Source organism: Myotis lucifugus, unplaced genomic scaffold (assembly GCF_000147115.1).
Source record: "Myotis lucifugus unplaced genomic scaffold, Myoluc2.0 scaffold_97, whole genome shotgun sequence".
Lineage (NCBI taxonomy): Eukaryota > Metazoa > Chordata > Mammalia > Chiroptera > Vespertilionidae > Myotis > Myotis lucifugus.
Window position 1 is genome coordinate 2,360,794 of NW_005871145.1, and position 15,954 is coordinate 2,376,747.

Here is a 15,954-nt window from a genome sequence, read left to right on the forward strand (position 1 = left end):
AAGACATAACAAATAAACACAGAGCATATCTTAGTAAATAAAAGCAAAGAAAATTAAAAAAACACACATTGATTCCTTGGTGTCCCCTACACCTGATGGTAAAGAACAAAATTAAACAAGAGAGAAGAATTATACAACTATAGATACAAACCAAAAATTTTTGCTTATTCACTGCTGAGGAAAATTACAGAATTACTAAAGCTGAAAGGTAGACAAGCTGATTCCATTCCCAAAGACCTGGTGGCAGAGGGAGGGAGGACATGTGCAGAAAAAGGTTGAGCTTCCTTTGGAAGCCAGCTGTGAGGAACATCCTACATGCCTCGTTCACATTGCTGCATCCAGTGTATTCAGCTGTTCTATCACTGTTGAAGCTATAGACTGATAAAGGCACACCTATTGAAGAACGTAAGGGTGCCAGGTGGTCTATATACAATTCTCTGCTTCTCACTCCTTACTTTACACAGGATCTATCTACTGCCCTTACTCATTAATAATCGATGTTGGGTTTCAGCAGAATAAATCTTCTATTAGTCAGTTAAATTACTTAGATGTAAAAATTGGATATATAAACTCTTCTCTGTTAAGTCATCAAAGATTTGATACCATAAAAACTGATAGTATTACTACGCTTTCAAATTAAGCCACTAAATTCACATGTCTCTATATTTTAAAAAAACATTTAACATAGTTTCTTAATATGGCGGTTTTTTAAAAAGATAAATTAAACTCCCATAGTAATAAAAATACCCTCTAAAATACTCTAAAATCACAGTTTTATGTCTCTCTAAATAATAGTAAGCAAGGTACTTCCCTGAGCACAGGTCTCTTTTTAAATATGTACAAATAGGGTTGCTGTGATCATTTTAAAAGGTTCACACATATCAAGCTTCTATATCAGAATCCAAAGTCCCCAGTGGGGAATGTGGTCAGTAATATTGTAATAACTATGCATGTGGCAGGGTGGTTACTTGATGTATCCAGGGGGCTACTTTGTGGAGTATACGATTGTCTGGCCACTATGTGGTACCCCTGAAACTAGTGCATAGATCTTGAGAATATCATCCTAAGTGAAATAAGTCAAGAACCATATATCACTCATATGAGAGATATAAAACTGAAAGCAACAAATGAACAAACAAGAAAAACAAAAACTCATACACAGACCACAGTATGGTGGTTACCAGAGGGAAGAGGGGTGGGGGGTAGTAAAAGGTAAAGGGGGTCAAATATATGGTGACAGAAGATTTGACTTTTGGTGGTAAACACACAATGCAATATAGAGATGATGTATCAAAAATTCTCTAATTTAAAAGTCTTAAAATAATCATAAATGTTAGCACTGGATAAAATATAATAGCCTATGAACCAAGATTATGAATCATTAGTTTATTTGTAATGCATCACATGTTTCACTTTATTTGACAATAAACACCTGTCAGGCTATAATGCTAAAACCAAACATATTTTGTATATTCTTGTTAATTTCCATGTTTTTCTAGCTTAATTTTCTCAACTCAGACTTCCTCCAATGAAAATATATATTTAAGACACGAGAAATATTTAAATATACCGTATAAATTTTCAATGAGCATCCCTTGGCCATTTTAAGAACTCTCCTTGGGTCTTCCCCTTGGTCTTTAAAAGCAATGCTTCTTTCACTGGGAGTAACTGTAGATCCTTGTCTATCTATGTGTGACTATAGAGCACAAGAATGTATAGCTGATCAGTAGATCTAGAAATAGTTTCACGCGGCCACACTCCCGTATTTCCACACAGACTCCCCATCACCTCAGTCTTTCAGACAAGTGTTGCAGTATCCCATGTGGATGTCTAGAATAGAAAGACACTTAAATAAAACATAAATGTTTCCTTGCAAAAATAGTTGGACACTCTCACCTGCTGGGAAAATCTCTTCACAGAAAAACAAAGCTGCTCTGTTCACAAGGCTATGTAAAAACTGGCTGAATTCTTGGAAATTAACTTGAACAAATCCATGATTTGCCAATACAAAAAAAAACAAAATTTTAGAACACTACCATTAGTTATTCGTACCTCTTCTCAGTCAATTATGAAGTAACCAAAAAGTACTTGACTTTGAGGATTTAGGATAACATTCATGTCTCAGGTCATTAATCTCTCTCTGTAGCCAACAAGAAAAATGCTGGGATTTATCTTCCTTAAATGACTGAGTATTCTCACAGAACTCTTTAGCCTCTCAGTCACTCAAAGAGCTTATCCCTCAAGACACATTTTTCCCTAATTAAAAGTATGTCTCTACCCCTCCCCAACTTCATCCCAGAACATTTGGATGGTATACAGGTTTCTACAAGCAACGAGATATCTATGCCAAGGAAAATAATAACAAGAAAACATTTAAAGGACCAGATATCATTTAAAGAGAGACTTCAGATTAGGCAGAAATTTGAGTTTTCAGAAATCTCTTAAGTATTTCTATCAGAAAAATAATTATCCCACTTACATGGGCAGACACGGCCTCCCTGGGTTTTTACATCATAACTGATTTAAATGGAAGAGAATGTAAGGTCAATATAGATTAGTTTATTAGAATATTTGGAACAAATACAAATGAAGTAATCTCTTATGGACATTTTTCTCCCCTAGAACAATCCTTAAAGAAAAAAGATTTGGGCCTTGCCAAGAAAGAGTAGCAAATAGACAAATATATGAAAAGCCTGTAATTTGAAAAGAAAAAAAATAAAGTGAATAAGCATTTATGGGTTTCATATTAGGAAATCTTTAGGTAAAGAAAATAAAATTTAAGCCAAAATGGAGAACCAGTCTTAGGTTCCTTTATTCATCCATATCCTTAGAAAAGGAGGCCCCTACACTAGATGTTAAAGGCCCTGAGTCTCAGAGGCAGAGAAGCCTGCGACTGGGGAATTTATGGAAGTTGATGTTTCAATTATTGAAAGGACAAAATAATCACAGTGCTTCCTTTCTGAAGGCCTGAATCTATGTCAGAGGAACCATAATGACTTCTAGTCCATTCATTCACTTCCTTATTTTCAGTCTAGTATCAAGCAACGGTTTCTACAATAAATTATTTTCCAACAAGAGCCTGCCTCTACATCAAATTTCTGATGGCTTCCACTGTTATTTCTTTAACATGGCTTACTATGTGCTTCACAGAACATCTTCACATCCATCTATATTGCATTTTCTAGGTCACAAGGGCCTTAGATAAAGAGGCATTAAGTACCTATCTGAACCAGATGCAGATTTTCATGATGGACTGAGCCCCCCCAAAAGTTGGTGATTTCCAGCTCAACAAAGATATGGATGAAATCCAGCAACCCCCAATGTTGCATGTATTACTTCTAAGATTTAAAGAGTACATCTTAGTACTAGTCATCTCTTAATGGTAAGTGGCAAAAGATGGAGAAGTTATCTTTAGTTTAGAAGAACTATCTACACACTAATAAAAGACAAAGATGCTAATTGACCGCACCTTCACTATGCCCCAAGCCACGCCCACCAGCCAATCAGAGCGACTATATGCAAATTAACCCAACCAAGATGGCAGCTGGCAGCCATGGAGCTGGAGCAAGCAGGAGGCTTGGTTGCCCGGGAGATGGAGGAAGCCAAGCTTCCCACCAGCCCTGAGCCGGCTGCAGCCTCCGCTCATGGCAACAAAGTTTCAATTATAGAAGACAAATAAATCCCAGATACCTACTTCCAGCCAGCCTCCACTGGGAGCTTGGGTGGCTGGGAGCTGTGGCCAGCCTGCAAACAGCCATCAGCCCCTCACCCAGGCTGGCCACACCCTCATGGGGTGAGGGTCCCCTCTGGGGGCTTAGCCAGCCTGAAAACGGCCCTCAGCCCCTCACTCAGACTGGCCAGGCACCCCAGAAGGACCCCCCACCCTGTAGGGGCTGTGGCCAGCCTGCAAACGGCCCTCAGCCCCTCATCCAGGATGGTCAGGCACCCCAATGGGGACCCCCACACTGAAAGGGCTGTGGCCAGCCTGCAAACAGCCATCAGCCCCTCACCCAGGCTGGCCAGGCACCCCAGTGGGGACCCCCACCCTGAAGGGGCTGTGGCCAGCCTGAAAACAGCCATCAGCCATTCACCCAGGCTGGCCAGGCACCCCAGGGGGGACCCCCACCCTGAAGGGGCTGTGACCAGCCTGCAAACAGCCAACAGTCCCTCACCCAGGCTGGCCAGGCACTCCTATATAATAGAAGGGTAATATGCAAATTGACCCTAACAGCAGAACAACTGGGAATGACTGGTCACTATGACACACACTGACCACCAGGAGGCAGATGCTCAATGCAGGAGCTGCCCCCCTGGTGGTCAGTGCGCTCCCACAAGGGGAGCTCTGCTCAGCCACAAGCCAGGCTGATGGCTGCCAGTACAGCGGTGGTGGTGGGAGCCTCTCCCGCCTCCTCAGCAACGCTAAGGATGTCCGACTGCAGCTTAGGCCTGCTCCCTGCTGGCCAGTGGACATCCCCCGAGGGCTCCTGGGCTGCCAGAGGGATGTCTGACTGCCAGCTTAGGCCCAATCCCCCAGGGAGTGGGCCTAAGCCAGCAGGTGGTCATCCACCGAGGGGTCCCAGACTGGGAGAGGGCACAGGCCAGGCTGAGGGACCCCCCCCCCCAAGTGCACAAATTTTTGTGCACCAGGCCTCTAGTCTGATATGATAGAGGTTACTGTGGACTAAACTATGACTCAAACCTGGAGAAGTAATATATCCATAGGTTTAATTCTCTATGCCCCTTCCAGCTAAATGCAAAGAACTATTAATGCTTCTGCTTATCTGAAGGATAGACACTTTCTAGATAAGATTATGTTTGCAATAGCCCAGAAGCTGAATTTATATGCTCCAATAAGAATGATATACTGCAAACATTAACTGATACATATGTTGCCTCAAAATGTGCAATAATCCACAGTAACTCTCTATAAACCACTTTTATTGTCATATTTTTAAAATAAAACTTAGATATGAACATACTCTAAATAAGTTAATCTATTACATTGATAACATTATAATAGTTCCTTAAAGGAAGAAGCTAGGGAGGATGTGAGAGCTATGATAAACATTATTAGTCAAGTATGACTGATCAATCTAGCCAAAACACAAAGCCTAGGCCAATTGGGCAAAGTTATGGGAATAACATGATCCATGACCATTAGAGAATGCCACAAACCCTGCCAAATTCATTACTATCTCTTTCACTATCCTAGTAACAGAAAGAAATGATACTGACTCCAGGGGACTTATAATGGGAAGTTACTCATGCAATGCCATTGGAACTCCATATTCCTAGTGCTCAGATGTTCTTGGAAGTGTTTGTTTTATGAACCTTTGACGCCTGGAGGTTTGTCAGAAGCCTAATCCTAACACCCTGTTTTGAACACTGGGATTTAAGATTCAATAATTCCCTGACACAGTGTCTGATGCAGCTCATTTAAAAGACAACTACTGGAAGACATTGGAATAACACAGAGGGACTTCAGACCATGCCTCATGAAGCAGAAGAAATACCCAGCCAACTTCTGCCTGGATTCCTGGCACACAAAATTTTGAAATAAAACTGGTTTTTTTTAAAGCTATAAAAATTGGAGTCATGTGCCATGTAGCAAAGATAACCAGAGCAAAAAGTAGAACCTGGAAGTGTGGTGCTTTCTCAAAAAAATTTCAAGCATGTGGCATTGGCTTTGGTCCAGGAGACATGGCAGCTGGAAGGGCTCCCAGGCTTTTGCAATTAGAGATTTAAAAGATAGGAGGGATGTCTTCTTGTTGTTGTTTTGTTTTGTTTTGGTTTTTTGTTTTGCAATTAGCTAAATGTCTGTCTTAGTCCATTTGGGCTACTGTAACAGGATACCATAGACTGGGTGGTAGACATCAAATATTTATCTTATAGCTCTAGCATCTGGGAAGACCATGATCAAGGTGCTGGCAGATTTAGTGTCTGGTGAGGGACTGCTTGCTAGTTCACAGACAGCCACCTTTTCACTGTGTCCTCACCTGACATAAAGGGCAGGTGAGCTCTCTAAGGTCTCTTTTATAAAGACACTAATTCCATTTATGAGGATTCAACCTTCATGACCTAATCACCTCCCAAAGGCCCCATCTACAAATACCACCATATTATAAATAATTCAAATCATGAATTTGGCCGGGGGGGAGGGGACATACATTCAATCTATAACAATGTGCAAAAGTAGAAGAATTAATTATAAAAATTGTGATAAAATTAAATGCTTGCTATTGCTTGGTGAATAGTATTATGTTTGGGGGGACTTCAAGATGATATATCTGTAAGACTTTCAACAATAAAGATAAATTTTTTAAAGGCGATATAAGAAACCTCTATGTAATAAGAACAGGGGTAAAACTCGGGATATCAGGTTTTCATAGTGTAGTTTACCTTTGAGAGGGACCCATTGCCCCCTAGCCTTAGCCCCTTATGAATCCAGACTAAATACAGAGGCAGAATCATAAGTTTCTTTGATGACATGCTTCCTACCATATTAGAGGCAAACTATTTTGTTTCAGGCCTGATGCATGGAGAAGATGTTTGAATGAGGACTGTCAAATAAAACAATATATTCTGGACTCTTTATTATATAATAATCTGTATTAATAAGAGAGGTAAAAATAGTATATATTGTCAGCATCTTTCTTAACAATGATATCACCCAAAATATCTGGTCAAGTTCTGTATTATATATTTGAAGCTAATTAATTCTAAGTTACCTAGGAATATTAGTGGATTATCTTCATGAAAATATAACACCAACAAAGTTGATCCACATGAGGAGATGATATGATTTCCCAATCAGAAAAATACATAAGATTTTGTTATTTTTCTGCATATCTGCCTTGCTCATTCAGATTATTTATATATACTTAGCCTCCTTATGATTAATAACAGCCCTCTGAAGCATCATTCATTCTCCTTCAACCTTCACATGCTAAGCAATATGAAAACAATTATATTTTTTAAATCTGTTGCAGATACAAAAATAAGAAATATACTTCAAATATTGTATGGGCTATCTTTGTGAGGGAAGAACTGAACTAAGTTTTTATGTTTTATTTCTTTTATTTTCTGAAATTGTAATAATTACTATTAATTTTGCAAAAGATTATATTATTAAAGAGGAAACATGAAAAAAATTTTCCATTCACTAAAATAGATATACAGTATTAACTATAGCAAACTCATCGCATAGAACATAAATCCATAGTATCAACAGAAACATTTTACACATAAAAACTGAGCATATATTTTTCCAACAAATTAAAAAATCTTAAAATATTAGGAAATCATGAAAATCTTAAAAATATATTTTTATCATTGGGAGTATTCACAAAATAAATGTTTTTCATCATGGCCCAGTTATTAAACCTGAGGAGACATTTACTACAGTTAAATAATCACACATGGCTTTCCTGGAAGGAACAATTCTTCATTAAAAATAGGTGCATCCTAGCCGGTTTGGCTCAGTAGATAGAGCGTCAGCCTGTGTACTGAAGGGTCTCAGGTTCGATTCCAGTCAAGGGTATGTACCTCGGTTGCAGGCTCGATCCCCTGGCCCGGGTCAGGGTGTTTGCAGGTTGTATCTCTCTCACATCAATGTCTCTCTGTCTCTCTCTCTATCTATCTATCTCTATCTCTATCTCTATCTCTCTCTCTCTCTCTCCCCTTCTCTTCCACTCTCTCTAAAAACCAATGGAAAAATATTCTTGGGTGAGGATTAATAACAACAACAAAAATAGGTGAAACATTTATCTGCTGCCTCATTTTCTTCTTCTGATCCAGAGTTTTTTCATAGCACTTTTCATCTCTTCATTTCTTAGAGTATAGATTAAGGGGTTCAACATAGGAGTGATAACGGTGTAAAACACAGTTAAGGATTTATCAATGGGTAAGGTAGAAGGAGGTCTCACATACATAAAAATACAAGGGACAAAGAAGAGGACCACCACAGTAATGTGGTAGCTACAGGTGGATAAGGCTTTGCGCCTCCCTTCTTGACTAAGAGTCTTCAGGGAGTGCAGAATGACCCCATAGGAGATGAGTAACAGCACAAAGATGACCACACAGATGGACCCATCGTTGGCAACCACAATGAGGCCAATAACATAGGTGTTAGTGCAGGCAAGTTTTAATAAGGGATACATGTCACAAATGAAGTGATCAATGACATTGGGGCCACAGAAGGGAAGATTGTAAACAAAGAAAAGTTGAACTATAGCATGTAAAAAACCTCCAATCCAGGCCAACAGTAGCAGTACAATACACACTTGTTGATTCATGATTGTCAAATAATGCAAGGGTTTACAGATGGCCACGTAGCGGTCATAGGCCATGACCACCAAGAGTAAAATCTCAGCACCACCAAATAAGTGCCCTATAAAAAGCTGGCTCATGCAACCTTGGAAAGAAATGGTTTTCTTCTCATAAAGTAAGTCTATAATCATATTTGGGGTAAGTGTAGTAGAATAAACAGCATCCATAAATGATAAGTAGCCAAGAAAGAAGTACATTGGGGCATCCAGACTTGGGCTGACCATGACAGTCACAATAATGAGTAGGTTGCCCACCATTGTCACAATGTAGATGAACAAGAACACAACAAATAATATTTTCTGACCCTGAAGACTCTCAGTGAGCCCCAAGAGGATAAAGTCTGTCACATTGTTCCTTTGTTCCATAGATCGTTCTGTATGTCTTATTTCAGAGTTCAAGACAAATTACCTGTAAATATAATTATTACTCATGACTTCCTTAAATCTTTGGATAATTTGTACATTCATTCAACAAAGAGGCATTATGATTTATTATGTTGCAGTAATTCCAGAGATTATAAAAATACAAGGCTGATTGAAACATGGTCCCTAACCTCAGCAATCTTACAGACTAGTGAAGAGGCAAGTAATTGGAGATATATATGGGGAAAGGAGACATTATAAGATAAGTGAGTTGCCACAAGTAGCTTTCCATCTGTAAGTTAATAAAAGTACATATAGCTTATACCTTATACAAAAATAAAAACTGATTAAAGTTTTAATAAAAAAAATTAAAGATTTACTTCATGTTTACTTTCTAGTTAATAAAAGAGATGACTTTCTATACTCTAGAGATGGGAGAATCTTCTTAACTTATCATTGACATCCCAAATAGACATTGTTCAAATATTTTAAGGATTTAGTGATAGATACCATAAAGTCAAAAGACAAACGTAGTTTGGGGGGAAATTTACATTTTAGAGGACATACACAGAGTTAATACCTAAAATAGACAAAGAGCTCTAAGTAATTTAACAAATGAAAGATAAGCAAACCAATAGCAAAGTGGGTGAATCAGGGAAATAAAGGAAAAGTAAATCAAAATGGCCAAAAAACATACAAGATGCTGAAACTCACCTGTAGACAGAAAAGTAGCAATTGAAGGGTTTTCTTAATGCAGAATTACCTTGGATTTTTTTAAAGTCATTCAGTCAAGTTTGGCAGATGCTACAGCATCCTCTAATTTTTAATAGATTAACAAACAATTCCTAAAGAACATATTAATTGTACCTATCACAAAATTTAAAAAATATCTGCCTATTAAATATCCCCAAATAGTTATACTTGAAATTAGTTTCCAAGAATACTGAAGTACATGATATTCTAACCACTTTGCTGTACATCTAAAACTAGTACAGAATAATATTGAATGTAAAGAATAATTGAAAAATAAATTAAAATTTTAAAAACAATACTGATGCTAGAAAGGTAAATTTATTCTGGATCTTTATAATATGAAAATATACAAAAGAGTATTACAGAATTGAATTAATTCCCACACATTCTACTAGTCAAAAGGACATGGCTGAGTATGAGAATTTACATAGAACTTATTTTTTTCTTTTTTTATACTTATTATTAAATTGATTTGGGTAACATTGGCCAACATGAACATATAGGTTTTAGGTGTGGTTCGAATTTAATGAAGTAACATTGGTTAATAAAACTATATCATTTCAGGGTTACAATTCTATAATACATCATCTGTATATTGTACTGTCTGTTCACCACCCCAAGTCAAGTCTTCTTCCATCACCATGTATCCTCCCTTTCCCTCTTCTACTTCCTGCTGCTCCCCTTTCCCTCTGGTAATCAACATACTGTTGTCTATGAGGTGGGGGTTCTTTTTGCTTAATCCCTTCACCTTTTTCGCCCAAACCCCCCACCCCACCCTTCTGAGAGTTCTCAGTTTGTTGTCTGTAATTATGAGTCTGTTTCTATTTTGTTTGCCAGTTTGTTTTGTCCATTAGATTCCACATATAAGAGAAATCATATGGTATTTGTCTTTCGCTGACTGGCTTATTTGACTTAGCTTAATACTTTCCAGGTCCAATACATAGGAGAACTTGTAAAAGACTGTGAATTTTCACACCACCAATGTATTGTTCAAAGCCTAGTTCAGAATCATATGTATAAATTTACTTCCTGAGTTACCTGCATAATGAAAGAGCCATTCAATTCATCTTCTGGGCTGTGCTGCCTTCTCCCTTGTCCTTCATGCACTGAGGCCATCTCTGCGGATAGAAAGAACAAGGTAACACATGTACCATCACTGGTCCTCGAGCTGTTTCCATGTGACCAACTCTGTCCAGGCTTATAGGAAATCTGATTCACTCTGAACTTGATTGTGAACAGAGACCCAAAATGTCCATTGCCAGCAGAATTTGTCCTAATAACAAACAAATGTTAAATCAACATTCTGATGGGAGAAAAAATTGTGTATGAGTTATTTAGATAAATATTTTGTAGTTTGTGTTTTGTAGCAATAAAAGTGAAATAGCCTTTCCAACATCATGATTCCTAACCAGTTATACTGGCCTGTCGTCATAGAGCATTGTTGACCATCGGGTTACCTGAAGGATAAAGAATAATTTCCTGTATGTTCTTAATGTCTTGATTTCATCATTTCAATTCCTGGAAAAGCTAGTCATGTGAATACTGACACTGACAAACACTTTCTGAAGTGAGGGGCAAGGTCTATAAACATTTTATCTACATTGGAACTACAACACAGATTACTGCGTCATTCAATTGGTGCATCTCCAAGGGTGAGTCTTCTCTAATTAAATTCATTGGGACCTTAATCATAATGTGGAGGGCACATTCTGCATCTCCAGAGATTCCACCAGGATAATCACCATGCAGAACAGGACTTACAGACCATGTCCTTGGGAAAAATCATAAAGGTCAAATGACCAAAAAGGGGAAGTCCAGTCTGGGCAGAAACGAAGTATGCATAAACTCTCTTGTTTAAATCATGACCTTGAGTTCATTGTCTCTCATCCTAGGACACAGTTAGATAAACACCATAGATCCCTCTTCTTGTGTCTTCCTTGAACATACCCTCTGCAGTGGCTCCCTGCTCTCTGAGTCACTCTACAATACATCACTTTTTAAGCACTTCTCACTCTGAGTGCAGCTTGATTTTTATGCTTACTTACTTAGTGTTATGTGGTAGCCCTAGCCGGTTTGGCTCAGTGTACAGAGCGTCCGCCTGTGGACTGAAGGGTCCCAGATTCAATTCCAGTCAAGGGCACATGCCCAGGTTGTGGGCTCGATCCCCAGAATGGGTTGGGCAGGCAGCAGACGATCAATGATTCTCTCTCATCATTGATGTTTCTATCTCTCTCTCTGTCTTCCTCTCGGAAATCAACAAAAATGTATTTTTTAAAAAGAAGAAAGTGTTATGTGGTATATTTCATTATTCTGACATATACCACTGTGTTTAAGGTTGCAACTTCTAAACCCAAAATACATGGACTCAAATCCCATTCAGGCATTTTCTAATTCTAAGATCTACAGAAAACTAAACTTTCCAAGCATCAGCTAATTCTTCTGGAAAGCATTACTTGATTTCATCAGGCTCTTATGGGGATTAAACAATAACTTGTCTTTGTAGCATCAGCCAAATTGCAGTAAATAGCAAAGCTTTTATACTAATTATTGTATTATAGATTTCTTATTTGCCCATAAAAAGTTTAATATAATATCTACATGGAGTTGAATAATAAATGCAAACCATAGAGTTTTTTAAAAGTTCAACAGAAATGGAGCACTGATGAAGAAGTGAGGGAAGCAACAAAGACAGTGACACTTATTAAGTACCCACTGACTGACAGGCACTATAAAGTATGTACTACCAATTCATCATATACATGAACCCAGATTAAAATCAGATCTAGAGAGCTTGTGAAATACACACAATGTTACATGAAGTAATGAGACAGAAGTCGATACTAGTTGTGTGAACTCCATACCCAGAACCCTGCTGCTAACAGAGGCTGAATTAACCTAAAATACATAAACGTCCTTGCCTGAAGTGCAAGGGAAAAGTTATCTCACATGGTATTGGTCATATGAGGAGGTACTTTTTTCATCTAAGGAAATAGGGACCAAGGCAAGATACTTAGAGGTCCTCATCCAAACAGAATGAGGCTCTTGCTAGTTCAACAAGAAATATAAGCCAAGATCGGCCCCTACTGGAAGTAGGGTCAGCACCAGCCAATACTTTTTTCCTTTTAAATATACTTTTATTTTTTAAATTTATTGATTAAGGTATTACATATGTGTCCTTATCCCTCCATTATCCCCCCGACCTCCCCTCCCCGCTCATGCCCTCACCCCCCTGTTGTCTGTGCCCATTGGTTAGGCCTATATGCATGCATACAAGTCCCTTGGTTGATCTCTCCCCCTTACCTCCACCCATACTTTTATAAGTTTACTATGTGCCAGGAACTTTCATAAGTACCTAACATATGTAAACTCATTCAACTGGCCCCAAAATTTTATGAGATAAGTATTATCATTACCATTTTAAAAGATAAAAAAATAAGGGGTAAAATATTTTTTTGTTTTGCAATTGCGAAGGTACCAAGCTTTCACTGCATGATTTACAAAGAATTGATTCCTAGAGAATTTGCTCTGAAAGACCTTAAGAAGAAAATGCCTTTAAAAGGTGATTTAATAGTAGGCTGAGGATGCACACACAATCTATCACACTATTGCTTAGAAACCTCTGGATAATTTGTTTAAAAGGCAGATAATCCAATCCAACCGCAGGCCTATTGAGTTAGAATCTCTAGAGCTGTATTCTAGGATTGTGCATTTTTAACAAGAATTTCAACTGATTCTGAAAGTACACCAAAGTTTGACAAACAAACGGACAATAAATAAATCTTAATGGGATATTTTAATGATAAATTTTCAGCAACAAACTTATATGTAGTGGTCAGTTTGTCTTGAACCATGAAAATTATATTATTTTCTCTTTGCCACTGAAAAGATGAAGTCATTTTGATGCTGTTGTGATTATTTCTCCATTGGAATGACCTTTGGATCCAAAGCTACTTCATAGCATTTTTCACTTCTGCATTATTCAGTATGTTGATTATAGATGTTATCATGGTATAAAACACAGCCACAGCTTTATCATTGGGAAAGGTGATCATGGGGCACAGGTACACTAATATGGCACAAAGAATAAGATGACTGTGATGTGAGAGACACGAGTGAAGAGGGCTTTGTGCCTCCCCTCCAAACTGTAGTTCTTCTGAGAATACAAGATGACCACATAAGAGACCATCAAAATGAGGAAGTTCAAGAAGCAGATGAACCCACTGTTGGCAGCAACAAAGAGACCAAGGGTAACAGTGTCCATGCAGACAAGTTTCAACAAAGGGTACAAATCACACATGAAATGATCTATGACACTGGGGCCATGGAAGGGCAGCCAGACTGTGAAGAAAATCTGAATTCTTGCACAGACTAAGGCACCAGCCCAGGCCACTGCCACAAGAAAGCTACACACTTGTTGGCTCATGATGGCGGTGTAGTGCAGGGGTTTGCCAACGGCCACACCGTCGTCATAGGCCATCTCAGTGAGAAGGATAATCTCAACAGCACCAAAAGGAAGCTCAGTGAAGACCTGAGTGATACACAATCTAAGAGAGATGAATTTTCTTATCGTAAGAGTGTCAGCTAGCACTTTAGGGTTCATGGAGGCAGAAGAGTAGCCTTCTCAATTAAGACATAAGTGGGAAAGGAGAAGTAAATGGGTGATCCTAGGGCCCTGCTGGTGCCAACGGTAATCATAATGAGCAGGTTGCCTGCCAAAGTGACCAAGTAGACTATTAAAAACACAACAAAGGAAAATTTCTGAATCGCTATATTTTGAGTCAGTCACAGGGGAATGAATTCCTCCCATTATTCATCTTCTCCATCAATTCAGCTCAGGTGACAAGTGACTTCCCTAAAAAGAAAGTCATGCTCGTCCTCAATAATGATACTATCTCTTAATGAATAAATATATCCACGGAGTGTCTTACTTTCTTAGATTTGCAGAAGACAAAAACAAATACAAAACCATATCAACTGTTTCATTCTCTTAATATAGATAACAATATAGGTGCTATTTTTTGTTCTTTACAATTTCCTGATTTGTTTTGTCTACAATACAATGTATAACAAAATCAGAAGAAAAAATACTATGCATTGAGGTTTTTTTTAATTATTATATACTAATTTGAGAGAGAGAGGAGGGAAGAGAGAGAGGAAGAGAGAAAGAGAGAGAGAGAGAGAGAGAGAGAGAGAGAGAGAGAGAGAGAGAAAGAGAAAATGTTGTCCCATTTATTCATGTATTAATTCATTGGTTGAATCTCCTATGTGCCCTGACTGGGGATCAAACCCTGAAACTTGGTGTATCTGGATGAGGCTCTAACCAAGTGAGTTACCCGACCAAGGCTATGCATCAAGTTTTAAGAGTCAGCCTGGCTGGCATGGCTCAGTGGTTGAGCATCGACCTATGAACCAGGAGGTCACAGATCTATTCCCCATCAGGGCATATGCCCGGGTTGCTGGATACCCAGTGTGGGGTGTGCAGGAGGCAGCCAATCAATGATTCTCTCGCATCATTGATGTTTCTCTCTCTCCCTCTACCTTCCTCTCAGAAATCAATAAAAATATTTTTTAAGTTTTAAGAGTCAGTCGATGATGTGGACATATATGTGGCACACTCACAAATATACAAAGATGCATGTATTTTACTCCAAAATTATTAGACATATTTACCAGTGAAAAATCCAATTGTTTCTATTAATTTAAGTCATATAAAAAGAGTGTCAAAGACATATAAGGATTCCCTCATAAACCATACTTTTCCCTAGGGTTAGGGTTAAGGTTAGGGTTAGGGTTACAGGTGAGGAAATTGATAGAAAGGTGAAGGTATCAAAACAGATATATCAGAAAGCCAGTAACCAGAACTGACCTATTTCCTAGATCATGTCCTTAACTGTTATTAACTTCCAAGCAATGATGATAGATGAGATAACCATAGTAGTTACCACTTATTGAGTCAGGGACTGTGCTGGACCCAGTGTATATATTAGTTTATTATCTATAAGTAGTTCTGGCCCAGGGCAACCTGTTGAATTTCTCCCACAATGAGCAACAACTACACCTTCTCCTAAAGATTGGAATCCCAATGGGAACCAACACCTCAATGTTACATAATAAGATTATTTAAACACCAATTTAATATTCTAGTTTCATGCCTCTTAGCTTCTAAAGATATTTCAAATTTCCAGGTAATTGATAAATACTAGTATTTATTGATTAAGAAGCAATAACTTATGATGACAAGAGTGTGGAATAGGAGACAATAAGTCTGGATTTCAGTTGCAAGCTTTAGCTCTGTGCTTCGGTGGCTAGCTGCAAGTATCATCCAACCTCTTCTTAGGTGGATAAATTCATCCATAGGTCTATAGAGCGTGGGGAAGAATACCTTCTATTACTGCATCTGTAATGCTCATGGATGTCATTTAATCTTTATCTGAGTCACTTTTTTCCTCCAGAGCTTCCTCATAGCATTTTTACCTCAGCATTTCTGAGTGTGTAGATTAAGGGATTTAAC

The 15,954-nt window shown here is 38.3% G+C and overlaps 2 protein-coding genes and 1 pseudogene across 2 annotated transcripts in view; all 3 read right to left on the minus strand.

Annotated features, from left to right (window-relative positions):
- Positions 1–7,775: 7,775 nt before the first annotated feature.
- LOC102441126 (olfactory receptor 4A15-like) lies at positions 7,776–8,693 on the minus strand. The gene has a single exon (XM_006091933.1). The coding sequence runs from the start codon at positions 8,691–8,693 to the stop codon at positions 7,776–7,778; it is 918 nt and encodes a 305-aa protein (XP_006091995.1).
- Positions 8,694–11,039: 2,346 nt separating this feature from the next.
- Positions 11,040–14,794, minus strand: LOC102439760 (annotated as a pseudogene).
- A 1,108-nt stretch (positions 14,795–15,902) lies between these two features.
- LOC102440084 (olfactory receptor 4C12-like) overlaps positions 15,903–15,954 on the minus strand; it is a 971-nt gene continuing 919 nt past the window's right edge. The window contains exon 2 of the mRNA XM_014458475.1: positions 15,903–15,954. This exon is cut by the window's right edge and continues 45 nt beyond it. Coding sequence (XP_014313961.1) covers positions 15,903–15,954 — 52 coding nt within the window.